Genomic DNA, 23,625 nt, shown 5'->3' with positions numbered 1-23,625 from the left:
TTAAAAACGGATTCTGACATTCAGAGATTTCTGTTTCTCCATCGTCATTTTAGGGTCATCTTGAATCACATGATCTAGAGGCAGGCTGGGTTGTGCCTGCTCTCTCACCCGCACCCCCCCCTCCCCCCGCGTCATCAGTGTGTCTGAGGACCCCTCCCGGTCATCTTCACTTCCGCAGAGAGGCCAGGTAGGTATGCCAGAACAGAGCTGCCAAGTCGGCACAGCGCACCCGGAACTGCCGGAGAGAGCACGGGCTGCAGCACGAGCAGGGCCCTGGGCACACTCATCAGGCACCCACCCCCCAGGACAGAGCTCAGTCGCGGGTCAGTCACGCACCCACTGCCGTACCTGCTGAGCCTTTCCTGCGTACAAGGCACTGTGATGGGGCCCAGCAGAGAGGGCTGAGGACAGTCCCTGCCTGATGGTGTTTACGGGACAGCAGGGAAAATACTCCTTCACTGAGCACTTCGGCTCCTGGCTCAGCCTCTCACCCCAGGACCAGTCATGCAGGTGGCCTCACCCGGCTCCTCCCTGACAACCCCACGACCTGCTCTTCACCCTAACCCATCCTATGCCACTACCCTGCTTCTATGATCTGACAGGCATACTCCCACCTGAAATCACCTGTAGTCAATTACTGGGTCTCCCAGGCACATAAGCTCCATGAAAGTAGCAGTCTGGTCTATCTCATTAGTCACTGTAGCCCCAGAGTCTAGAGCAGCAGGGCATACAGCAGGTGCTCAATACATATGTGTTGAATAAACTCCCTGCCCCTTAAGCACGCGCCGGCAACCACCTTTTAGGAAGGTCTCTAACCCCAGGCTTGCAGCACTGTCCCTACACTAGTCAGGACTCCATTTTCCAGCCTCTCTACTTTCCCTGCCATAGACCCTTCCACGTCCTCAGCCGGTCTGTCTTCTCATGTCTTTACTTCATCTTCTATATGCCTTAGAACCACAGTGCATAGCCCTGGTTTCCTTCCCTTCTTGTTCCTCAGATGCACTCCCTGGAAAAACCTAGATCCTCCTGCCTTCTCACCTGCCTCAGGCCCCAGGCCCCTGCACGTAAGTCTTCAGCCTCTCCTGGCTCCCCCGTCTCCAGTCAGCTTCCTCTCCTATCCTCCGCAGCACCAAGGTGACCACTTCTTTACTCCCCTCAAAATACCCATCCCCCCAAGCCTCCCCACCCCTCCCCCTCCCAGAGGGAAGACAAGGTGTGGCCGGGGTCCCCAGTGAACAGTGACCTCCTCTCTCTGCTGTGCTCACAGGGGAGGCGAGCCTTCCACCTGAAGTGCCCCTCTGCTTACGCTGCAGTCCCACGCCCACCCCCGGCACTGGGGCAGCCTGGGGTGCCACCAGCATGCAGCGTGGCCACTCTTCTCCCAGCTGCAAAACCTTCTCCTCCCCTGGCCCACTGCTAACTGCCATTTTCCCCTCCGCTTCCCAACAGTCCGAGAGACTTTTTGAGACTTGTAGTTTATCTTCTACCTCCCCACCCACTCATCAGTTCTCAGCCATCTGGCTTCAGCCCCATCGAGCCACTGAAGCTGCTCTTGGGAAGGCCATTTTTAAAGCCAATGGAAACATGCCGATTTTTATTTTGATTTAACTTCCTGCAGCATCAGCTATTGCTGTCCATCGCTGCCTCTGGTTTTCTGCTACCCCTTGGGGGGTGTGTGTGTGATTACCAAGCCCGTCCCCTCCCCTCTTCCCACCCTTGCAAGGTACCTCTTTCCCAAGGGGGCTCCTGCCCCAGGTCTCTTTCTCTCCTCTCCCTAAAGCAGGATGGAAATCAGCCTGTATGAGCTAGTTTCAGGTAGGTTACTTAAATGGGGTGCAGAAAAGGGTTAACACAGCAGGCCTGAGGCCTGGGAATCCCTGGAAAGGCCTGTTTGAGAGGCTGGTGCTCGGCTGGTGTCTGGGAACTTGGATTTCATGTGGGGTTCCTGCCTTTCCTCCCGGGGTGTAGGGAACTCTGGTGCAGGGGGCGGTGCCCATGTGTCCAGCCCCCATTAAACCCTGGGCAGAAACGCCACGTGCCTGCGTTTTGCGGGTGGGTGAGGGCTTGCTCTGTGTGGTCCTCAGGGGAGGGAGGGAGGGAGCGAGCACAGGATGCCAGCAATGGATTCCCAGGATCCAGCTGTGCATCCTGGCTGCGTGGCCCTCATAAACTTAGGCTGTGAGCCCGTCCACCCGGCAGTGGTCTTGGGACCCAGACACAGATGGGCTGTACCGCGTGTGGAGGCAGTGGACACCGGCAGGGCCTTCAGCAAACCGGAGGGCGGCCTCACCGCAGCCTGCCTGCGGCCTGCGGTCCCGCTTGCAGAGGTTCCCCACCCAGACGCTCCGACCCTCGGCTCAGAGCCCCTTGCCCCGCCCTGCTGTGGCCCTGACGTCCCTGCAGGGGAGGCTGCCCTCCCGCAGCTTCGTGGGCGCGGGCTGCAATCCAGCCCTAGAAAGCCGAGCGCTGCCCGGGAGGAAAGGGCGCAGCGTGGACGCCGCTTGGGAGGCCCCTCCTTCTATGTCACTTTGCCTGCCAGAATCCAGACCGGTAACGATTCCGGGCGAAGAGGAAAGCCCCAGAAGGAATCGGAACTTGGGGTGACCCTGAGGCTCAAAAAAAAGAAGGCTGGCGGGGGTGGGCTTTGGGGGAGCTCGAAGCCCCTCTCTGGGCCCGCGGTGCCGGGCTGGCCTTACTTGCAAAGGGACTTAGTTGACGTTAATAAACTGCACTGGAGTCCAGACTCGCCAGTTCATCTGCAGCGCCGGCCAGAATCCTCTCTTCATCTTCGCAGTGAAGGCGGCCGCGTCCTTCCCCTGGAGAGTGGGGAATGCAGGGGGAAACGCAGACCGTGAGCAATACCGGGGCCCCAAAGCCTGACACAGTGATTTCTTTAAAACTGCAGTTTGTTCCATTTATATGGACACAGCACACACGTGTGCTTGAGCAGCGGTGCAGCAAGGAGCTAACAATCCAGCAGGAAAATCATCAGAACAGCGCTCACACTGTGTGCAACCTTCGCCCAATGACCCCTGAGAGCTGAGCTGACGATGGGATTCACGCTGCTGGTCTGGGCACCAGAACTGCTCTGCTGATGGCTCAGCTGTCAATTCTTTCCAAAATAATCTCCAAAGCTGATGCATTTCCAATCAAAAGTTGTCAGGAGCTTTTAAAAAATGGACCCCAGTAAATTGATTCTAATTGTCATCTGGAAGGATAAATGCATAAGAATAGCCATCTTGAAAAAGAATAAGAAAGGAAGGCTTACCTTACTAGAAATTTTTAAAAATGCTGTAAAATTATGGCAATTAAAAAGTCTAGTAGCAACAGCCCAAAACAAACCAAATCATGGAAATGTGGAAATGAATAGAATCCAGCAAAGAACAAAGAGTCCAGATAATGGCCTGTACACATGGGAATGAGAATATGATAAAGTTAACATTTTCCTATACTGGGGACTGTTCAATAAATGGTAACGAGACAGTTTGCTATCTAAGTGGAAAAAACTAAGACTGAAGTATATCTCTCACTATATTAAAAACAAACACATAATACTAGAGGAAAGTATAGGAGAATATTTCTATTATCTTTCGGCCTATCAAAATGTACAAATAAAAATCACAAGAGTAGAAGAAGAAAATATAGGAGAATATTTCCATTATCTTCCTTTAAGGAAGCCTCCAAAGGAAAAGAATGACAGATTTGAATGCATGAATTTTTTAAACTCCTGTATGGAGAAAGCCACCATAACACCCTTTATTTATATAACTTATGCAAACAATTTAACTTTATATGAAGTTAAAAGACAAACACCTGGCACCTCCTGGTGGCACAGCGGTTAAGAATCCACCTGCCAATGCAGGGGACACGGGTTCGAGCCCTGGCCCGGGAAGATCGCACATGCTGCGGAGCAACTAAGCCCGTGCGCCACAACTACTGAGCCTGCGCTCTAGAGCACGCGAGCCACAACTACTGAAGCCCACGTGCCTAGAGCCCATGCTCCGCAACAAGAGAAGCCCCTGCAATGAGAAGCCCACGCACCGCAACGAAGAGTAGCCCCGCTCGCCGCAACTAGAGAAAGCCTGCGCGCAGCAATGAAGACCCAACGCAGCCAAAAGTAAATAAATTAATTAATTAAAATAAAAAAGTGTAGGGAAACAAACTTCACACAGAGGGAAAAGCCACAAGGGTTAGGAGCTCTCAAGAGTCACAAAACCTGTGTCTGAATCCTGACTCACGGACTCGTTACACGACCTCAGGCCAGTGTTTACCCTGCAAATAACTGAAGGCCTCAGCTTCCTCAACCGTCAGGTGGGGTTGATGTGAGGCTCAAAGACCTGAAGCACTGGATGCAGAGCTTGGAACAAGGCAAGTGCTCAATAAATGTCTGCTGATGCTATTATTCTGCACCACTGCAGGGAGGACAGAAAACGACAGCCTTTTTGGGACAATTCTAGGAATTAACCAAGCAGGAATCCTTACACAAAAGGGACAGGCATACGGTGGGTGGAACGGTCTGCAGTCTGTAACACAACGTCTGCATCACAGAATGCTGGATGCAGAAGCACCTGTGGTGTGTGTGCCGTATGGATAGTGTGGTCCCACGTGTCTCATGATGTGGTGGGTACTTTATGCACTTTGGTAACATTTGCCATATACGTAGAGGCAAATGTTTTTGTTCTTTAATGGAAATATACTCCCTTCCTATTTGGAAGGAAAAAAAAGGGAGAAACTGCTGTGGTACCCTCACTCCTAATATGGGCACCCTCTACTTTCTCCTACCTCTGATTTCCCAAGGACTTCCCAAATATTTCTTTTTACTATCAGGGATTTATTAGCAATCACAGTGAAGTTTAAACATCTTTTCTACTGCCCACCAGGGTCACTTTAGACAGCATGGGTGTTCTCCTTACTAATAAGAACTTGAGGTGAGGTTTCAAAATAAAACCCAAGTGAGAAGCATTCACCTGCTGTGACTGGTTGAACGAATTACTTTCAGGGCAGAACATGACACGTCTCGGGCACGGAGGTGGAGAGGGGATGGTGAGGGAGCCAGTTAGTGGAGTGAGATTGGGCAAACACACCTCCCAGGTCTTCCGTTGTGATGTTAAGTCTACACTGGTAAGTTGCCTCTTCAGAGCACTTGTGATGTCCAGACCCTGAGTGACCACAGGCTTCTGCAAGGCCACTAGGGGGCTGGAACTTCTGTGCCATGGATCTCTCTGGCAGTCTGGTGAAGCCCATGGACCCACTTCTCAGAATCATGTTTTGTAACGTATAAAATAAAATATGTGGGACTACAAAGAAACCAATTATACTGAAGTACGGCTATCAAAATATTCAGAAAAAATTTTATGACAGACCAGTATATATGCTTCTTTACTAACACATTCAGTGCTGAGACTTGCCAGCAGGTGTAAGGAGTGATAAGCATCACTGATACTCTGGGCTATAACTGTGACAATGGACGTGTGACAGCCCACTCTCTGGGACGGCCACCGCAGGCCAACAGGTGCTGCTAATACGACTGTGCTTTGCTTCTGACGTTCACAGAGGACAATGTGAAACTTAAGTTTGAGTGTAAATTCACAGAGCCTCTGCATTCCAACCACAGCATCCCTGTCCAAAGAAGAGCTGGCCTGCATGAGTGCTATATGGCAGAGACCAACCTCCAGGGAGTTCACGATGAGGAAGAACGATGACAGGAAGGCGGGTGCGAAGAGGAGGCGGCCCAGCAGCAGCCTCGTGACGCCTGCCGAGGGGGCCTCGGGAGGGATCCAGTCCCCACGAAGAGGTGGAAGGAGTGACCCAGCGGCCCTGTGAAAAAGAACCTGAGGCCCGCGGTGGGGCTGAGCTGGACACACCCATCCTGGGGTCAGCTTCACCCCCAAACCCCAGACCCTAAACCCTGAGTCCCTCAGCACTGACCACACAGGTCTGTGTGGCCCTTCTAGAAAATACGCTTTCTACGACTCCTCTCCAGGCATTCTTTTTTACCTCTGACAGACCAGGCTCGTTCCTGACCCCAGCTGTCACATGGCTGGCTCCTTCTCAACACGTTGGCTTGGAGAGTTCCTTCCGACTGTCCTGAATAATGAACCCACCACCATCACAGCCACTCTCTACTCCAGGGCCTGTCTCATTTTCTTCAGAGCACTGATCACTGACTGTCATGGTCTCATTTGCTTAGTTATATAGTGCCCTCTCTTCACCCCTAGAAGGTAAACGCCACAAGACAGGATCGCGTCTGTCTGTCCACTGCTGTGTCTGCAGTGCCTAGAACAGGCCCTGGCTCAGAGAAGGTGCTCGGTAGATAATGGGAGCATCCCTGGTGTCAGAACTTGTCATCAGTCTCTTGGATCATTATCAGGGCTGAAACCTGGTGCTGTGCACTGGCTTGTCTGTATCAGGATTATTCATTGCAAAGAGCACAGAGCACTCAGGAGAGAACTGAACCCAGCCACCACGCCTACAGGGAAAACAGACCAGAGGCCCCACAGAGTCCAGAATCAAAAGATGGGCGAGGGCCCAGGGGCCTCCCAGCTCGGCAGTGAAGAGTCTTTAAACGAGCAGTTCTCCCCTGTCTTTCCCCACCCTTTCACGGAATGTTAAGTGGCCCAGGGCAGGGCTGCTCAGGAGGAAGAGAACGGAAGTCTTGAGGATGGAAGATTGTGATTGGATGACCTCCCAGGTGATTCTGATACACTCCCCCTCTCTGGGGGGATTAGGACTTTAAATATGTTATGGAAAAAGCTGAGATAACTCGAGTTAGCATGCTTACAAAATGTTATTTGTGAATTCTGAACTGAAAAAAATCACTCTTGTTGCAAAAGACTTCAAAATAATCCATCTATACAAACACTACTGTTCGCCAGAGAACTCAGGGTGGATTTAATAGGTAAAGCTTCTGAATCTCTGTGCTTCTGCAATTCAAAAAGTGGTTCAGAAACGACAATTTTCAGGATACGTACGTATTTCTCTTCTGGATGTTTATGCTATGAAAATAACAACAGAAACTAACTGGCCATATTCGAGTCTGTTTTCCTCTTTCAGGGTCTTTGGGTCTTGAAGTCTGATTTTAGGTTCAGGTGACCTATCTGCTCTCAGGTTTCTCAGCCCAATTACAATGGCCACCCTCACCCATGCAATTCAAAACAAAAACCAAATGAAACTATAAAATAAGTGAAGCTAATGTTATCCACCATTCTGACTTTCTCCCATGATGACTTCGATGCTTCTTAAAAAACTTTTTCTGAGGTAGATAATTCCAGGTCTTGATATCCTAGCTTTGTCACACTTAGCCTGCTACTGGGTAAACCAGCCCCTTTATGGAACTCACCTGTAAATGGCATATCTGAGAGGCCCTCTGACATCTAGCTTTTGAGAGCAGTCTTCTTTTTCCTGATTCTTCTCAATCAGCTGGGCCAGGAAGTTCCCAAGTGCTGACAAAATGCCACTGTGGACAGAGAGGTATTCAGAAAACGTGCAGGAGGGCATCTGTTCTTGCACATAATTAGCATGGCGGTTCTAAGAACATGCTGGGGATGGGTAGAGATGAACCCTTATCAGAGCAGCCGAAATGTGAGGTCCCTACATGAAAAGGTGGAGACGGCAGAATTTAATATACACACACAGGAGCACAGTAAGATTTCCATCTGGTGGGTGGTATCAGTGTCATATCCTGATTGTGATGTTATCCTATAATTTTGCAAAAGGTTACCATGTGTGGTTATAAAAGGGCAACAGGAGGGATCCTTATGATGAAACTTTTCTGTATTTTGACTATGGTGGTGGATACACAAATCTATACATGTGATAAAACTGCATGGAATTAAACACACAGTCACTCATGGACGAGTACAAGAAAAGCTGGGGGAATCTGAATATGACCTATGGGCTGTATCCATGCCAGTGTCCTTGTTGGGATACTGTACTACAGTTTTACAGAATGTTGCCAATGAGGAAAACTGGGAAAAGTATACAAGGGATCTCCCTGTATTATTTCTTACAACTGTATGTGAATCTACAATTATCACAATAAAATTTTCAAATAAAAAGGTCAAGACAGGCCCAGTTGCTCAAAGGCTTGGTCTACTGCTGCGTTCTGAGAAGCTCGCTAAGCTATAAAATCCAAAATTCTTAGAAGGGACAGTAAGGAGCCTCTTGATCTGGTCCTTGGCTACTTCTTTCTCATCGTCCCCCTTGCTCACTGTTCATGTTCTCCAGGGACACAGACCCACCTTCCACTCCACCATTATTAGCTAGCTCCTCCCTCAGGACCTCTGCACCCGCTGTTTAAATGTCACCTCCTCAGATAAAAACTGCCCTGACCACTTTATCTGTGTGATACATTTATCTGCTTTTTGTCTAGTTCTTTACTAGAATACAAGCTCCGTCAGGGTAGGAACTTACTTACCTTAATCACCGCTAATGCTCCCCACACAGGAAGCAGCTGTGCACAAGTATGAACGGCTAAATTAATAAAAGGGGACAAACTTATAAAGTCGACTAATTGAAAGTAATGAAGGGGGGATGTCTCACAAAAAGCTCAGTACTCCAAATCAAAGGGCCGACCTAACCGAGCACCGAGAGCGCTGTGTCGGCTTTCTCCCACATGCAAAGCTGCCAAAGAAAACAAGCCTTAACACCTCCCACCCCGTCCAGGCTTCCCGCGCACTTCCTAAAGGCGTTCACCTCAACCCATTCTAGTTCATTCTAGTGCTCAAAACAAGAGCAGGTACTAACAAGCCGGAAGGTAGCAGCGGACGCCGCGCAGGCTGGCGGGTGACAGACTTCTCCCCCGGGGCCCCATTCACCCCTGACGGCCGTCACCTCCGGGGCAGAGGGGCTGGAGGCCCCGAGGTCTGCAGGGTCCTTCGGCTCGTGCACTCCTTTAGTCTGGTCCCTGGGTCCACATTTTAGGGTGTCTAAGAGTTACGGTTCGGAACCGAATATACAGTACGGCACGTGCTGAGCTTTCTGGTTAATTTAAGGCCTCTGGAGGGTCGTTTTGACGCACCAGATTTTGCCTTTCACGCTCAAACCCCCACGTTGGATGCACCTATGGGGCTGCGTCACCGGGCGTCCGAGCTCCGGCCCCCCGCCCAGGCCCGTCCCCTCCGCCGCCGCTCCGCGCCGACCTAGTGGTCGCCTTGGTGAGCACCGGGTAGAGCCGCAGGAGGCGCAGGTACTGGGCGAGCGCCCGCCAGGGGAATGCCCCGACGTCGGCCTCGGCCCTCAGCTTCGACGCCGCCGGCGCCATCGCCTTCCCGGCGCAGCGCGGGCCGGGGACACCGACCCCACTGGGCTCCGGGTGCGGGGCAAGGGGCTGGGACGGCCGGACATTTCCCGCCCCGCCGCGAGCCGCAGGGGCCCCCGGGACACAACCCTCGGCGCGCCGCGTGAGCACCCGCGCACTTTTCCGGGAGTTCCTAACGGGCCACCTCCGCCTCGGGCGCCGGCGGCGATTGGAGCTCGGCGGGGCGGGGCGCATCGAACCTTCTGATTGGGCGATGGTGTGCTTCCGGTCTCTCGCGAGAGTTGGTGGGAGCGCGCCAAATTTTTACGGGGAAGCTGCGGCGGAGGAGTTGGCGCCAGCTCGAAGCTATGGTTCTGAGGAACAGCGGGCGGCGGCGCGCGGAGCCGGGCTCGGACGGCGAGGCCAGCCGGTGAGGGGGGGCCCGGCCTCCCGGGCGGGGGGCGGGCGGCACGGGAGCGCCCCCTCCTCAGCGCGCGGGGCTTCCGCGAGCAGCGGCGAGAGCGCCTGGGGCGCTCCCCACGGCCGCCCGACGTGGGCTCCGGATTAAGAGTCAGGCGTCTCTCCGCCGCCGCCCCTCGTCCCGGTGGTGCCGCCTTGTCGGCGCCGTGTCCGGGGCCCTCGGCGAGCGGCCTGGCGGCGGCTCAGCGGGGACTCTGCGTCTCTGGGACGGGGCCGTGGGGAGGGACGCGCCGGAGCGGGGCTCGTGCGGGGCTGCGCTGCGGGTGCGTTCTCCTCGGGGGAGAAGCCCGGGGCCACGCCAGGAGCGCGCCGAGGCGGTGTAGCCTAACCTGGGGTCGGCGCCCAAGCCCCGGGCGCGCGCTGTGGTCGGCGCGTTGTGTGCTCGAGTCGCGGCGGTGGAGGCGCGCAGCGTCGGCCTCCCGGTCCCGCCCGCTGCCTGGCGCGGGCCCGGCGGCCCTGAGCGCGGTGTGGCGCCGCTGCCGAATAGGAAGAGCCGCTGTGGACTTTGGGCGCAGCGCTCGGACAGTGTCGGTCCTGTCGTAAGCGGTCAGTAACGGTGGTTGTCTTTGTTACGGTTGCCTCCGTCGTTCGGGTTTTGTACTATCACGGGGTTAAAAGTGAGTTATGCGGCTCCTGAGAAAAGTTTTGAGAGGCGGTGTGGTCCAAGTGAGCAGTTTTCGAGTCCACTTAATCCAACACTTGATGCCAAGATAGAACCCAGGGTATTTGGAGGAACGTATTACTAGTACAGAGCGCCGCACGCCCGGGAGCAATTCTCCGTAAGTAGCACTTCATTCAGTCTTGACTGGGTAAAGATCTGGGCCTCAGACTGAAGTTACCTGTGTTCTCTAGCAGGGCCTGGAATACAGTTTTTCTGCGGTTTTGATTGAAGGTGGATCCAGAGATTTTAAAGCCATACCGTGCGGTGGTGTGTTGGTTTCCCACTGCTGCTGTAACAGACGACCACTTAGTGGCTTACACTGTACCAGTGTATTCTCAGGTCAGAAGTTCTAAAACTCAAGATGGGGCAGGGCTTCTTTCGTTCTGAAGGCTTGCGGGGAGAATCTGTTCTCTTGCCCTTTGTAGTTCGTAGAGGCTTCTTCCTCCACCTTCAAAAGCAACACTGTCGGATCTCCAGTCTCTCGCTCTGATTTCTGGCTCCCTCGCGTAAGGACCCTTTATGATGGCAGTGGGCCCATCCAGGTGATCCCCATCTCAAATTCCTGAACGTAGTCACACCTGCAGACTCCATTTTGTCGTGTAGGATAACACAGGTTCCTTGCATTAGGACATAGACGTCTGAGGGGGGAGGGTTGTCAAGTATCCTGCCTGCAACAGGTGGCTGTAATCTTTTGTGAAAAATAAGGATCCTAATCTTGAAATAGGTCATTCTGTTCTTCAAGTGGAGGTGATAGACCCAAGGACTACCTTCAGGCAAAGGAGTTTTTCTTAAACAACTCTCTGACCACTTTTGTTTATAAGTTAATAACTAGTGAAATGTGTTACAGTAATTAAAGACATGAATTCTGCACAGGCTTAGTTCAGATCTTTTTTTTTTCTTTTTAATCTGGTCTCTATTTTGTATACTTAGCTTTCTTAGACTGCTTCCTTTCTTGGATTGCACATACATATTTTTCTCTGCTCACTGGTTTATAAAGTAGCTCATTTATTTACATTAAGACAAAAAGGCAGGACTTCCCTGGTGGTGCAATGGTTAAGAATCCACCTGCCAACGCAGGGGACACGGGTTCGAGCCCTGGTCCGGGAAGATCCCACATGTCGCGGAGCAACTGAGCCTGTGCACCACAACTAATGAGCCTGTGCTCTAGAGCCCGTGAGCCACAACTACTGAGCCCTCGTGCCACAACTACTGAAGCCCACGCAGCTAGAGCCCACGCTCCACACAAGAGAAGCCACCGCAATGAGAAGCCCTTGCTTGCCGCAACTAGAGAAAGCAATGAAACACAGCAATGAAGACCCAATGCAACCAAAAATAAATAAAATAAAAAAAGACAAAAAGGCAAGGGATATCGATTCTTAGCTGTACATTTTTGAGGAGTGCAGAATATAGTTGGCTTAGCTAATAAATAGGCCTTCTGCCAAAAATATACAGGGTCCAGAATCTCAGAACTGCAGTTTAAAGAAGAGACTAGCTTTTTTTTTTTTTTTTTTTTTTTTTTGGGCTGTGTTGGGTCTTTGTTGCTGCACGTGGGCTTTTCTAGTTGCAGAGAGCGGGGGCTACTCTTCGTTGCGGTGCGCGGGCTTCTCAGTGCGGTGGCTTCTTTTGTTGCGGAGCACGGGCTTTAGGCACGCGGGCTTCAGTAGTCGTGGCACAAGGGCTCAGTAGTTGTGGTGCACAGGCTTAATTGCTCCGCGGCACGTGGGATCTTCCCGGACCAGGGCTCGCACTGGTGTCCGCTGCCTTAGCAGGCCGATTCTTAACCACTGCTCCACCAGGGAAGCCCTAGCATTTGTGTTTTAAGTTGGGATGCTAATAAAATAATTGTTCTGTTTTGAAGATAGATAAGCCATAATCACTCTGGTCGATCTAGATGGGATCACACCTGTGGAGTTAAAGATTGTGAACAATTTGGGATCATCCCAGCCTCTGGAATCAGAACAGTTTTGGATAGTTCTGTTGGTGGAAAGTCTTCGTCAAGTACTTAATTTAAGGTTTATGATCAAATCTGTATGAAGAGTTATTTACAAAATCCTAACCAGAGAAAGGCTTGGGAAGTTTGAAGCAGATGTACTGAGCTGAGAAGTGATTTCCCTTCTCAGTTGAGATAGTTCCTCTCACACAGAACAATATTATATCCCCACTTTTATCTATATGTGGTTCTACTGACATCTAGACTCAGGCGTCCCAGAAGATACATCGTGTTTTTAAGGTACACTTTATTCTGCCACAACAGGTGAGTTTCTGTAACCCCAGTTTGCTCATATGTAGTTGGTAAACAGGAGAATATCAGTAACATGTGGAGATTATATTGGTTCATTTGCAATTTTCTCTAGGCAAGGGGGTTGGAATCCGCAGTAGGGAAGGAAAGAGCTCTTGGCTGGAGTGTTGCACAGACATGTGCACTGTTGGCTCTGTTTGAAGAAAATTTCATCTGAGCGCCTGCACCAGGGCCTCCCTCCCATCTCGGGTGGCAGGCTACACTTTTCTCCTGTGCTCAGCAGTCATAAACCAGGACCTCTCCTCTCATGTTGTACATTTAAAACAAACAGCTCTTTAAAAACGTGGTTAATGACGTTGCTGTGTAGAAATTAAAGCTACCTTACAATGTTTATAAACCAGGTAAAAGAGAAAACGGCCTAGCCTGGGTCACTGCTGTCTCTATACACGCAGGCACTGCAGACCTCCTTGTTGCACTTTGCTAGTGTGAAATGCGCTTTCCCAGATGTGCTGTAGCCACCTCAGTGTGTGTAGGAGTACTGTGCTTTATTTACATGTGCCTTGCACAGGGTAGTGCCTGAAAAGTGTTCAGTCAATATTTTTCCAACTCAAATTACACGACTTGAAAACAGATGAATTAGTTCATTCAAGTTATTTCAAATAACTCTGACATTACAGAATTTTACCTTGTAGATGACAAAAAACAGATATTCCCCTCTGTTTCTATTGATCTTCAGTAAATATCACACATACTATATCAAGCACCCACTCAGCTACAAAAAATCCTATCCTCACATCATATGCATCATGTGATTTAATCATCACTGCTCCTTTTTGGTAGAACTAGACTCCCCTCCATTGGTCATTCATTTTTTCATACATAATACTGTGCTGCCAACTTGGCACTTTTCAAAGTGCTTTTACATTCATTGTCTCTAATGCTCATGAAAATCCTGTGTGGTAGATACCGTTAATTGCATTTTCCAAGAAACAAACTAAATTTGGGAACTAACATTTAAAAAATAAAGAAACAACTTTTTATTTTGAGATAGTGGTAGATTCTTATGCAGTTGTAAGAAATTACACAGAGATCCCTTAACCCAGTTTCCCCCAGTGGTAACATCTGATGTAACTGGAGTGCAATGTCACAACCAGAAAATTGACATGATACAACCATGCATGTACACTTATTTATGTGTGTGTGTATTTAGTTTTGTGCACTTTGTGTATTCATGACCACCACCACCACAATCAAGACACAGAACAGTTCTGTCCCAAGGATCCCTCGTGCTACCTTCTTATAGCCACAGCCACCTCCCTTCCCCCATTCGTGGCAGCTACTAATCTGTTCTCCATCTCTAACTGTTATTTTAAGAATGCTGTATAAGTGGAATAAAATATGCAATTTGGGGGAGTTGGCTTTTTCACTCAGCATAATTCCCTTGAGACCCATCCAGGTTATTGCATGTATCAGTAAATTTGTTATCAATGAATTGTATTCCATGGGAAGGATAAAACATGGGTTAAATATTCACCTGTTGAAGAATATCTGGGTTGTTTCGGCTTTTTGTCTGTAATGAACAAAGCTGCAATGAACATTCACATGCAAGTTTTTGGTATGAGCACGACTTTTCTCTGGGATAAAAGCCCAGGATTGCAGTACTGGACTTTGTGCATTTTTAATATCCCACGAGGCAGCAGTGTCCAGCCAAGATTGTTGTTTTTATTAGTGTTCTGGTTGCACAGGTAAACAAGTTTTGAGGGTTCTGCCCCAGTCATCTTTTTCCTGAGACCTGTTACCTTAATGAGCTATTTTGCCAAATTTGAGGTTTTTCAGGGATGCTCCTACCATGTCACAAACGAAATTCTTACACTAGGCAGACTGAGGGCTGTGGGAGTAGATAGTGTCATGATCAGCGGAGACCGGATTTCACTCCTTTCACTCAGGGACGATGGCCCCTCTACCTCTGTCTCGGCACTCAAGCGCCTGGAGCGCAGTCAATGGACAGATAAGATGGATCTGCGGTTTGGTTTTGAGAGACTCAAGGAGCCTGGTGAGAAGACAGGCTGGCTTATCAACATGCACCCTGTAAGCACCTGTGCTTTTCCTCCATCTTCCTCTTTCCATTCAGGAGGGTGGCTGCACCCCTTGTGGCATAGCCCTTGTCTGAAGAGTAGGTGACCCCCAGTGGGAACCTGTTGTCTGGGCAATACAGGTAGAGATGGGATTGTTCGTAGCTCTCCTGCTTTCCTCTCTAACTTCTTTGGGTCATAAAGAGGCCACTGGGAAGACTGAGGTAAGGGGCATCCCTGTTACCCATAAGAATAAAGCTTTCAAAGATGAGGGGGGAACAGAAATTCCCATTTGGAGGCTGTTATGATGCGGTTCTTGTGAATGGGGCCAGTAGTGTTTATGCAAAAGGGTAGAGAAAGATTTTGTTTTTAAAGTGCTCAGTTTCCCAGAGAAGGAGGAAAAGGCTCTTGTGCTGTGTAGAGGATAACTTTGTGCCCGTGTTGACTGCTTCTCTTGTAGACGGAGATTTTAGATGAAGATAAACGCTTAGTTAGTGCAGTGGATTACTACTTTATTCAAGATGATGGGAGCAGATTTAAGGTAAGCCCTTGACATCCAAGAAGCTAACAACCACTCAGTAATGAGGCATAGCTGGGCTCAAAATGGCAAGTGTCCTTTTAGCTCTGCAACTGTGAGGAGAGGGATTGGGAGGCTTGCGGTGTGCAGCTTCCTGAAGCCCTTTAGGGACATGGGCCCCTTGGAGCTGCATTAGTCACCACTTAAGTTGTCCTAAGAGAAGCTAGCTCAGAAAGACTGAAAGATGAGCAGCATTGTGTCTCTTAGACTCTTGCCCCTGTGATATGTGCAGGTCCTAATTTTCTATTGCACTGTCTCTCTTAAGATATGTCAAGGTCAAGGATGCATTGGATCTAGGCTAGGCTATATCACGGGTATAACAGCAAACAGCCTGTCTTCATTTTTCTTCCTTTTTTCTTTCTCATCACCCCCCTGAATGGGTGTGACTCTTGCAGGTGGCCTTGCCCTATAAGCCATATTTCTACATTGCAACCAGAAAGGTAAGTCTGTGGTTCATGGCATCAGGTCAAACGACCTGTGCCTCGTTTTGTGGGGGGATTTAAAACTGGAAATAAAGAGTCTTCAAGAGAAATAAGCAAGGAAGGAAATAGATTTTACTAATGGGAAGTCCTTTCATTCTGATCCTGATTTAGGGTTGTGAGCGAGAAGTTTCGTCTTTTCTCTCTAAGAAGTTTCAGGGTAAAATCGCTAAAGTAGAGACTGTCCCTAAAGAGGATCTGGACTTGGTGAGTATCACCCAGCCCTTTCAGGGTAAGTGAGGCCGGGTCCACCCTGCCCGTGGGGTGAGATGGGAAGAGGACAAGTTCCACACCTGTGGGACAGTATAGATGATGGGCTTTGGTGACTGTCCCTGTATCCTCTTAGAGAACTCTAGTGGCATAGTTGGTGCCACATGCAGAGTTGAACACGGTGCTTTGGAGTTGCCAACTCTTCAAATCATTTATTTACCTTTGAATCGTCTCTCCTTATTTCCTCTCCCCAATGTAGTATTTTTTTTCTCTTTGAATTCATGAGCACCATCTCTTCACTCTGTAGCCAAATCACTTGGTTGGGTTGAAACGAAATTACATTAAGCTGTCCTTCAACACCGTGGAGGACCTTGTCAAAGTGAGGAAGGAGATCTCCCCTGCTGTGAAGAAAAACCGGGAACAGGGCCACACCAGTGATGCCTATACGGCTATGCTCACCAGGTAAGCTTCATTCACATAAGCAGAGCAGCCAGTCAGTCCACAAGGACTGTTTCCCATTTTTCCTACGTTTACAAGATGGGTAGGAGGTGGGAAAACTCAGCAATAAAATTACCTTAATGATTGGCTCCATTCAATGTGGAAACAGTTTTGAGCAATTAGGTAGACTTTCTTTCTTTCTTTTTTTTTTTTTTTTTGCGGTGCGCGGGCCTCTCACTGTTGTGGCCTCTCCCGTTGGGGAGCACAGGCTCCGGACGCGCAGGCTCAGCGGCCATGGCTCATGGGCCCAGCCGCTCCGTGGCATGTGGGATCCTCCCGGACCAGGGCATGAACCCGTGTCCCCTGCATCGGCAGGCGGACTCTCAACCACTGCGCCACCAGGGAAGCCCTGGTAGACTTTCTTATATGTTCCCTTTGTGTTAAATAAATGGTGGATTCCCAGGCTGTATTTTAGCTGTCCCTTTTTTCTTACATAGAGGGTAGATTTGTGGCTCCAAATTTAGTTGCTGTAACAGTAGACATTTTAGATTTCTAATCCCACCATCTTAACACAGTCTGTTTTCATGGTTTTTAGTAAGTGTTAAGATGTCTGCAATTTTTATTAAATACCTATATTTACATAGCACATCTTCTCCAGAGATCCCTGGGTATTATACAGAGAAATTTAAATATAGGACAACAAACACTGTTCATTAAATATTTAGACAGCAACAGTAATAAGAAACAGGGTAAGAGATTAAGAAGAAATCTTGGCTAATTAAAAGTTATGAGGACTTCCACATACAGATGGCCAACAGGCGCATGAAAAGATGCTCAACATCTCTATTAGGGAAATGCAAAGCAAAACTACAGTGAGGTACCACCTCACACTAGTCAGAATGGCCATCATTAAAAAGTCTACAGGGCTTCCCTGGTGGCGCAGTGGTTGAGAGTCCGCCTGTCGATGCAGGGGACATGGGTTCGTGCCCTGGTCCGGGAAGATCCCACATGCCACGGAGCGGCTGGGCCCGTGAGCCATGGCCACTGAGCCTGCGCGTCCGGAGCCTGTGCTCCGCAACGGGAGAGACCACAACAGTGAGAGGCCCGCGTACTGCAAAACAAACAAACAAACAAAAAAAACTACAAATAACAAATGCTGGAGAGAGTGTGGAGAAAAGGGAACCCTCCTACACTGTTGGTAGGAATGTAAATTGGTGCAGTCATTATGGAGAACAGTATGGAGTTTCCTCAAAAAACTAAAAAATAGAGTGCCATATGACTCAGCCATCCCACTCCTGGGCATATATCCGGACAAAACCATAATTCCAAAAGATACATGCACCCCTATGTTCATAGCTGCATTATTCACAATGGCCAAGACATGGAAACAACCTAAATGTCCATCGACAGATGAATGGATAAAGAAGATGTGGTACATATATACAGTGGAATATAACTCAGCCATAAAAAAGAATAGAATAATGCCATTTGCAGCAGCATGGATGGACTTAGAGATTATCATACTAAGCGAAGTAAGTCAGAAAGGGAAAGAAAATACTATATATCACTTATAATGTGGAATCTAAAATATGACACAAATGAACTTATCTACGAAACAAAAACAGACTCATGGACATACAGAACAGACTTGTGGTTGCCAAGGGGGAGGTGGGGGGGGAGGGATGGATTGGGAGATTGGGGTTAGCAGATGCAAACTATTATATATAGAATGGATAAACAATAAGGCCTACTGTATAGCATAGGGAACTATATTTAATACCCTGTGGTAAACAATAATGGAAAAGAATTTTTAAAAGAATGTTTATATATGTATAACTGAATCATTTTGCTGTACAGCAGAAATTAACACAACATTGTAAATCAGCTCTACTTCAATTTTTAAAAAAGGCACACAGAAAGTTAAGATGACTTCAGAAGAACTAATTGTATCCTCTGACAAAAGTTGATCAGTTTGGGACCCTGAACATTTCTGCACACTACCCCCCAACAGTGGCCCATTAATTACTTTTCAGAATATTGCAAGTTGTAACCAGAGACCGAGTCCCCAGAGGCCTGCCTTCTCTAAAACCCATTGCCTTTCTTTCCCCCCTTAATAGTCCATTCGGTATTTGAAAGCTTAGTGGGCTAATATTGGAGTGAATATTCTAGTGACAATGATTCCCTCTTTGATATGGTAAGAATAATTATGATACAGAAATAGTCACTGTTTACCTGTCACTTCACCATGCCTACAGCTTTGTGGCTAGTACCTCATGACGCTCTTGCAGGGTGGGCCTGTTACTGTCATCCTCGTTTTCTTGATGAAGAAATAAGCTCAGTGAGGGTGGGTCACATCTGTAGACATGCCTCCCAAGTAACAGCTTCCTTTCTTTGCTCTTTTAAATGGGGTGTAACTTACGTCCTATAAAATGAATGTCCTAAGTATACTGAATTTCCTTGTGTCTGTGGCCTGCTGCTTGGTGGGGTGGGGTTCATCCAAGGTCATTCCTTACGAAGGGCCTGTCCTGATCATCTCAGCCACCTTGTAAAACTTTAGTGTTTTCATTGTATGGACACTGGTCTTCCCCCCTCCAGCCCCTAGCGGAGCATAGTTGAAAAAGCTGCCGTCTTTATTTTGCAGTGTTCTACAAGGGGGCAGTGTGATTACTGACGAAGAGGAAGCCTCTAAGAAGATTTCTGACCAATTGGACAACATTGTGGACATGCGAGAGTACGATGTGCCCTACCACATCCGCCTCTCCATTGACCTGAAGATCCATGTGGTGAGTGGGCTATTGCATGTGGGCAGTTCCTGATAACCAGGAGGTGATACTGAAGGATAGATCCATAGAGTTGACTTCCTTGGACAGATGTAGAAGTCTTTAGTTAATGCACCACACGTCCTGCAGGCTCACTGGTACAACATCCGGTACCGAGGAAGTGCCTTTCCAGTGGAAATTGCCCGCCGCGATGACCTTGTTGAACGACCCGTAAGTACTACTTGCATTTCTTCCATCTTAAACTTTCCAGTTGTTTTTGGAGAGTGAATTCTGCGCTGAAAGGTGAATTTGATTCAGGTTTGTTTGCTGCTTTTTCCTCAGATACCTTCTTAAAAGAATTATGGGGTAGTTGTTTTTTTCATCAGTTTCTGACCTGACAGTATAATTTGACTTTGCACACAGACATCACGTGACGTCAGTATTTGAGCTAGGCTGGATCGGAACATTTGAGGGAAAGCTCTGACTTCCATTTTGGGTGGTTAATAGTAAAGTGATATGTTGAAAAGTGGATTCTTAACTGGTTTGGGGACAGCTTTGTGATCTTGGGAAAGTCTATACTCTGTTTTCTCACATCCAAAATGAAGTTGTCAGTTCTGTATCATAATCTCCTGTCAGGGTTGCCATAAAGGACAAAATGAGTGATGCATTTTAAAGAGCTTTGAGACTCAGGTGTTCTGTAATTCTAGACTTTTCCTGTGAACAGCTACTCTAGCATTTTTTCATATGTTTAAGTTTTCATATCCTCATGGTATTCTGGACATAGGTCATTCATCCCCAAGATGCCAGTCCCACTTCCTCCTGAACCTTTCCCGGCAGCAGCTTGACTCTTACTTTTAGTAACTGGCAGTAGAGGTGGAGGTGGTGGGTGTCAAGAGGACCACAGGGGCTCCAGAGCTCAGCTTGGTTTGTGGCCGACTTAATGCTACATTTTGTCCCTTCAGGACCCTGTGGTTTTAGCATTTGACATTGAGACGACCAAACTGCCCCTCAAGTTTCCCGATGCTGAGACTGATCAGATTATGATGATTTCCTATATGATTGATGGTCAGGTGAGTGGTGCCTTCTGGGATGTAAGCTCTCTGTGAACAAGGACCATAGCTGGTCCCCAAACCAGAACAGTGTCCACCCTTGGTTAGTACTTTTTTTGTGAATAACGAGTGAGTGGAGTCCACAGAACCTGTTCTAACATCCAGCCACGCCCTGCCTTCCAGGCAAATCTGAGGATTAGGTAGAGTGTCTCTTCTTGGGAAAGCCAGGGCGCTTCAAGCTGCTGCAGAGATTTCGTAGCGAGAGTCTCTGGGCTGCGTGTGAGAGGTGTGTCTTTGGCTTTGTGTCTCTAACTCATACTGACTGCTAATGAACTTCCCAGGGCTACCTCATCACCAACAGGGAGATCGTCTCAGAAGATATAGAAGATTTCGAGTTCACCCCCAAGCCAGAATATGAAGGGCCCTTCTATGTCTTCAATGCGCCTGATGAGGTAGAGGTGTCACTTGGGAAACTGCCTGATGTTTGGGGTAGAGTGGGAAGGGGAGGCAGGCCTGGTGACCTTCTTAGGCCTCAGCATTCCTCTAATCATAGCAGCAGCTGGACTCAGTCCCCAGTGGTTGGTCCTCGTTCACCTGGAGGCCCTGTTGGGTTGGAAATAACAGGCTCACGTGAGGTTGCTGCTCCTCAGCTTTGGAGAGCTGCCTGGAAATCGCTTGAAGGAGAGTAAAAGCAACCCTCTGACTGCTAAGATTTGTTGAATTCAGGTTCATCTAATCCAAAGATGGTTCGAACACATCCAGGAGACCAAACCCAACATCATGGTCACCTATAATGGGGACTTTTTTGACTGGTGAGTCAGAACGGGGGTGGGGGGTGGGGGGGGAGGAGCACCGCTGGGTGGCGCGGGTGGGCTCCGCACTGTGATTGAGAGGAGTTCGCATGAGGCGTCCCCTGGGGGCAGTCTTCCCGGTCTCTTAGGAATTAGAGACTCACTGCCCCATGTGCTTGTCCATCCTCTCATCATTAGGCCGTTTGTGGAGGCCAGAGCAGCGGTCCATGGACTGAGCATGTACCAGGAGGTTGGGTTCCAGAAGGACAGCCAGGGGGAGTACAAAGCACCCCAGTGCATCCACATGGACTGTCTCAGGTAGGCCCCACAGCTCACCTGGCAGCTGGTCACAGTGTCTCATGAGGGCTTCCTGTGAGTGAGGTCCAAGGTTCCCTTCTCGCACACGCTGGTCCTGTCCACAAGAAGTAGCTCCCATCATCTGAGAGAACAGCGGCTGCCGGCTCTGCCCAGGTCCCGGGATGTGTCTTTCATCATTTGTTCATCCTTCATTCAGTCAGCAAACACATGCTGAGCACTGGTCCTCAGGGTGTGGAAACCAGACCAGAAAGAAAGACCTGGTAGAGTGAGGCCCGGTGCTATGGGAGCTCGTGGAGGGGCCTTGGCTTCCCACACGAGGTTGGGATGTGGTAGTCAGGCTCGTGCATGGTGTCCAGGCAGGCTGGGGTGTCCAGGCTGAGGACAAGTGTGCAAAGTGGCTCAGAGTGCTGAGGGGCAAGGCTGGAGTGGAAGGAGGTCTCGTGGGCTTTCTGTGCCTGATGGGGAGGGGTTTTTATCTTGGTGGTCATGGGGAGCCATTGATGCGTTTTCTCTTTAGCCCTGGTGTTACGGCACGTGGATTGAAGGGGCAGGCTGGGTCATAACGTGCACAGGAGTGAAGAGGGCTGGACTAGAGATATTTGAGAGCCGAGGACTTGGGGATCTCTAGATTTGGGGACAGGTGCAGGAGGCATGGCGAACTCTGGTTCTCAGGGCTTGGGGTGGGCTTATGGGGGAATAGAACAGGGCTCGGGTTCCGAGTAGCAGCAGGCCTGGGAGCCCTACCCACGTGGAGGGCCTGGAGACTGTGGGGCACTGTGATGTGGTAAAAAAAAAAAAAAAAAAAAAAAAAGTGATAGTTGATAGATTCTCAAGAAGAGAAGTAAAAGAGAAGCGGGCACCCTCAGTGGAGGCAGCAGCGCCATGGAGGCCCCAGTGGGGCATTTCTGAGGGAGAGGACGGCCCACAGGGCAGAGAGGCCAAGGAAGGTGAGATTGGATGCTGCCAGTAAGAAGATGTGGGTCCTAGAGAGACAACAGTGTGTGTCATGGGGGAAGAGGTGGAGATGGGCGCGAGGTGGCCTGGAGTGTTTCTGTGCTAAAGGGATGGTGCAAGAGGATGAGGAGAGTTTGACGACAGGGTGTGAGGGGCGGGGAGAGCAGGGCAGAGCCTGGCTGTAGAGGGGACAAGCCGTGGAGGGATCCAGAACGCCAGAGGGCGCAGGTTCCTGCCTGCCCCCCTTTGCGTTTCTCTGTGAGGCTGAGAGGAAGGCCGTGGGGCTGGAAGGACTGGCTCTGGCATCTCCTTGTTGGTGGGTTTGTCTGTGAAATTGACTGGATCCGGGTGAAAGCTTTTTACAAGGGACCTGCACCACGTGACGCCTTGGAGATCTTTGGGTGCCCATCAGGACCCTGCATCTTCCTGTGGTGTGTCCGGCTTTGCAGCCTCTCACAGGTTCCTGGGCTTCGTCTCAGAATCATTTCTGCCTTTTGCTCTTTCTCATTCCCAGGTGGGTGAAGAGGGACAGTTACCTTCCCGTGGGCAGCCACAACCTCAAAGCAGCTGCCAAAGCCAAGCTGGGCTATGACCCCGTGGAGCTGGACCCCGAGGACATGTGCCGGATGGCCACTGAGCAGCCCCAGGCACGTGCCCTGCCTCGCTGAGTCGCCCTTCGGCTGGCGGTGGTGGCCTGCTGGGCGCCTCATTGACCTTACTCTCTGATATTCTCTCCTTAGACGCTGGCCACCTACTCGGTGTCAGACGCAGTGGCCACATACTACCTGTACATGAAGTACGTCCACCCCTTTATATTCGCCCTGTGCACCATTATCCCCATGGAGCCCGATGAGGTCAGTGCCTCTCCTGGCCCGCTGCCTGCCAGGGGTGGTCCCAGGCAGCTGATGCGGACGCAGCCGTTGGAGTTTGGTGTTTGGCTTAAAGCCTGGTGTTTCCCCCGTAGGTGCTGCGGAAGGGCTCCGGGACGCTGTGTGAGGCCTTGCTGATGGTACAGGCCTTCCACGCCAACATCGTCTTCCCCAACAAGCAGGAGCCAGAGTTCAGCAAGCTGACAGATGATGGCCACGTGCTGGATGCCGAGACCTACGTGGGTGGCCACGTGGAAGCCCTGGAGTCGGGCGTGTTCCGCAGCGATATCCCCTGCCGGTTCCGGATGGTGCGCCCCACCTGAGGCTCCTGAAGCTGGGCCTCTTCCCGCCAGTGCTGTGGGCGGACCCAGGAAGGACCCAGCCCACAAGGGCTGAAATAAAGCCCTTGCCCCTTGGGCCCCTTGCCAGCCGTCCTTTGTCTGGCCTGCCCTTTAGGGTGCTGTAGGGCGAGCACTTGGCTCCTGGAGCAT

At 49.9% G+C, this 23,625-nt stretch overlaps 2 protein-coding genes across 5 annotated transcripts in view; one reads left to right on the top strand and one right to left on the bottom strand.

Moving 5' to 3' along the window:
• Window positions 1-166: 166 nt before the first annotated feature.
• Window positions 167-9,411, bottom strand: PXMP2 (peroxisomal membrane protein 2). The gene is given in 6 exon segments (XM_060122067.1): window positions 167-235; window positions 2,697-2,816; window positions 5,670-5,785; window positions 5,788-5,831; window positions 7,340-7,456; window positions 9,141-9,411. Coding segments are annotated over 6 exon segments (588 nt in total). The 5' UTR covers window positions 9,263-9,411.
• Window positions 9,412-9,579: 168 nt separating this feature from the next.
• Window positions 9,580-23,625, top strand: part of POLE (DNA polymerase epsilon, catalytic subunit) — a 55,778-nt gene continuing 41,732 nt past the window's right edge. For 3 of the 4 annotated variants that reach the window (XM_060122063.1, XM_060122066.1, XM_060122065.1), the window contains exons 1-15: window positions 9,580-9,668; window positions 14,565-14,706; window positions 15,151-15,231; window positions 15,663-15,707; window positions 15,861-15,953; window positions 16,264-16,418; window positions 19,036-19,177; window positions 19,304-19,384; window positions 20,116-20,223; window positions 20,544-20,654; window positions 20,929-21,014; window positions 21,192-21,311; window positions 22,780-22,912; window positions 23,006-23,119; window positions 23,230-23,442. In XM_060122063.1, coding sequence (XP_059978046.1) covers window positions 9,607-9,668; window positions 14,565-14,706; window positions 15,151-15,231; window positions 15,663-15,707; window positions 15,861-15,953; window positions 16,264-16,418; window positions 19,036-19,177; window positions 19,304-19,384; window positions 20,116-20,223; window positions 20,544-20,654; window positions 20,929-21,014; window positions 21,192-21,311; window positions 22,780-22,912; window positions 23,006-23,119; window positions 23,230-23,442 — 1,686 coding nt within the window. In that variant the 5' untranslated portion in view covers window positions 9,580-9,606. The remainder of the gene's footprint in view (window positions 9,669-14,564; window positions 14,707-15,150; window positions 15,232-15,662; window positions 15,708-15,860; window positions 15,954-16,263; window positions 16,419-19,035; window positions 19,178-19,303; window positions 19,385-20,115; window positions 20,224-20,543; window positions 20,655-20,928; window positions 21,015-21,191; window positions 21,312-22,779; window positions 22,913-23,005; window positions 23,120-23,229; window positions 23,443-23,625) is intronic. The other variant, XM_060122064.1, reaches the window with a different exon arrangement.

The sequence above is a fragment of the Lagenorhynchus albirostris genome, chromosome 14 (genome assembly GCF_949774975.1).
Source record: "Lagenorhynchus albirostris chromosome 14, mLagAlb1.1, whole genome shotgun sequence".
Taxonomy (NCBI): Eukaryota; Metazoa; Chordata; class Mammalia; order Artiodactyla; family Delphinidae; genus Lagenorhynchus; species Lagenorhynchus albirostris.
This window is presented reverse-complemented; position numbering and strand designations above follow the sequence as displayed.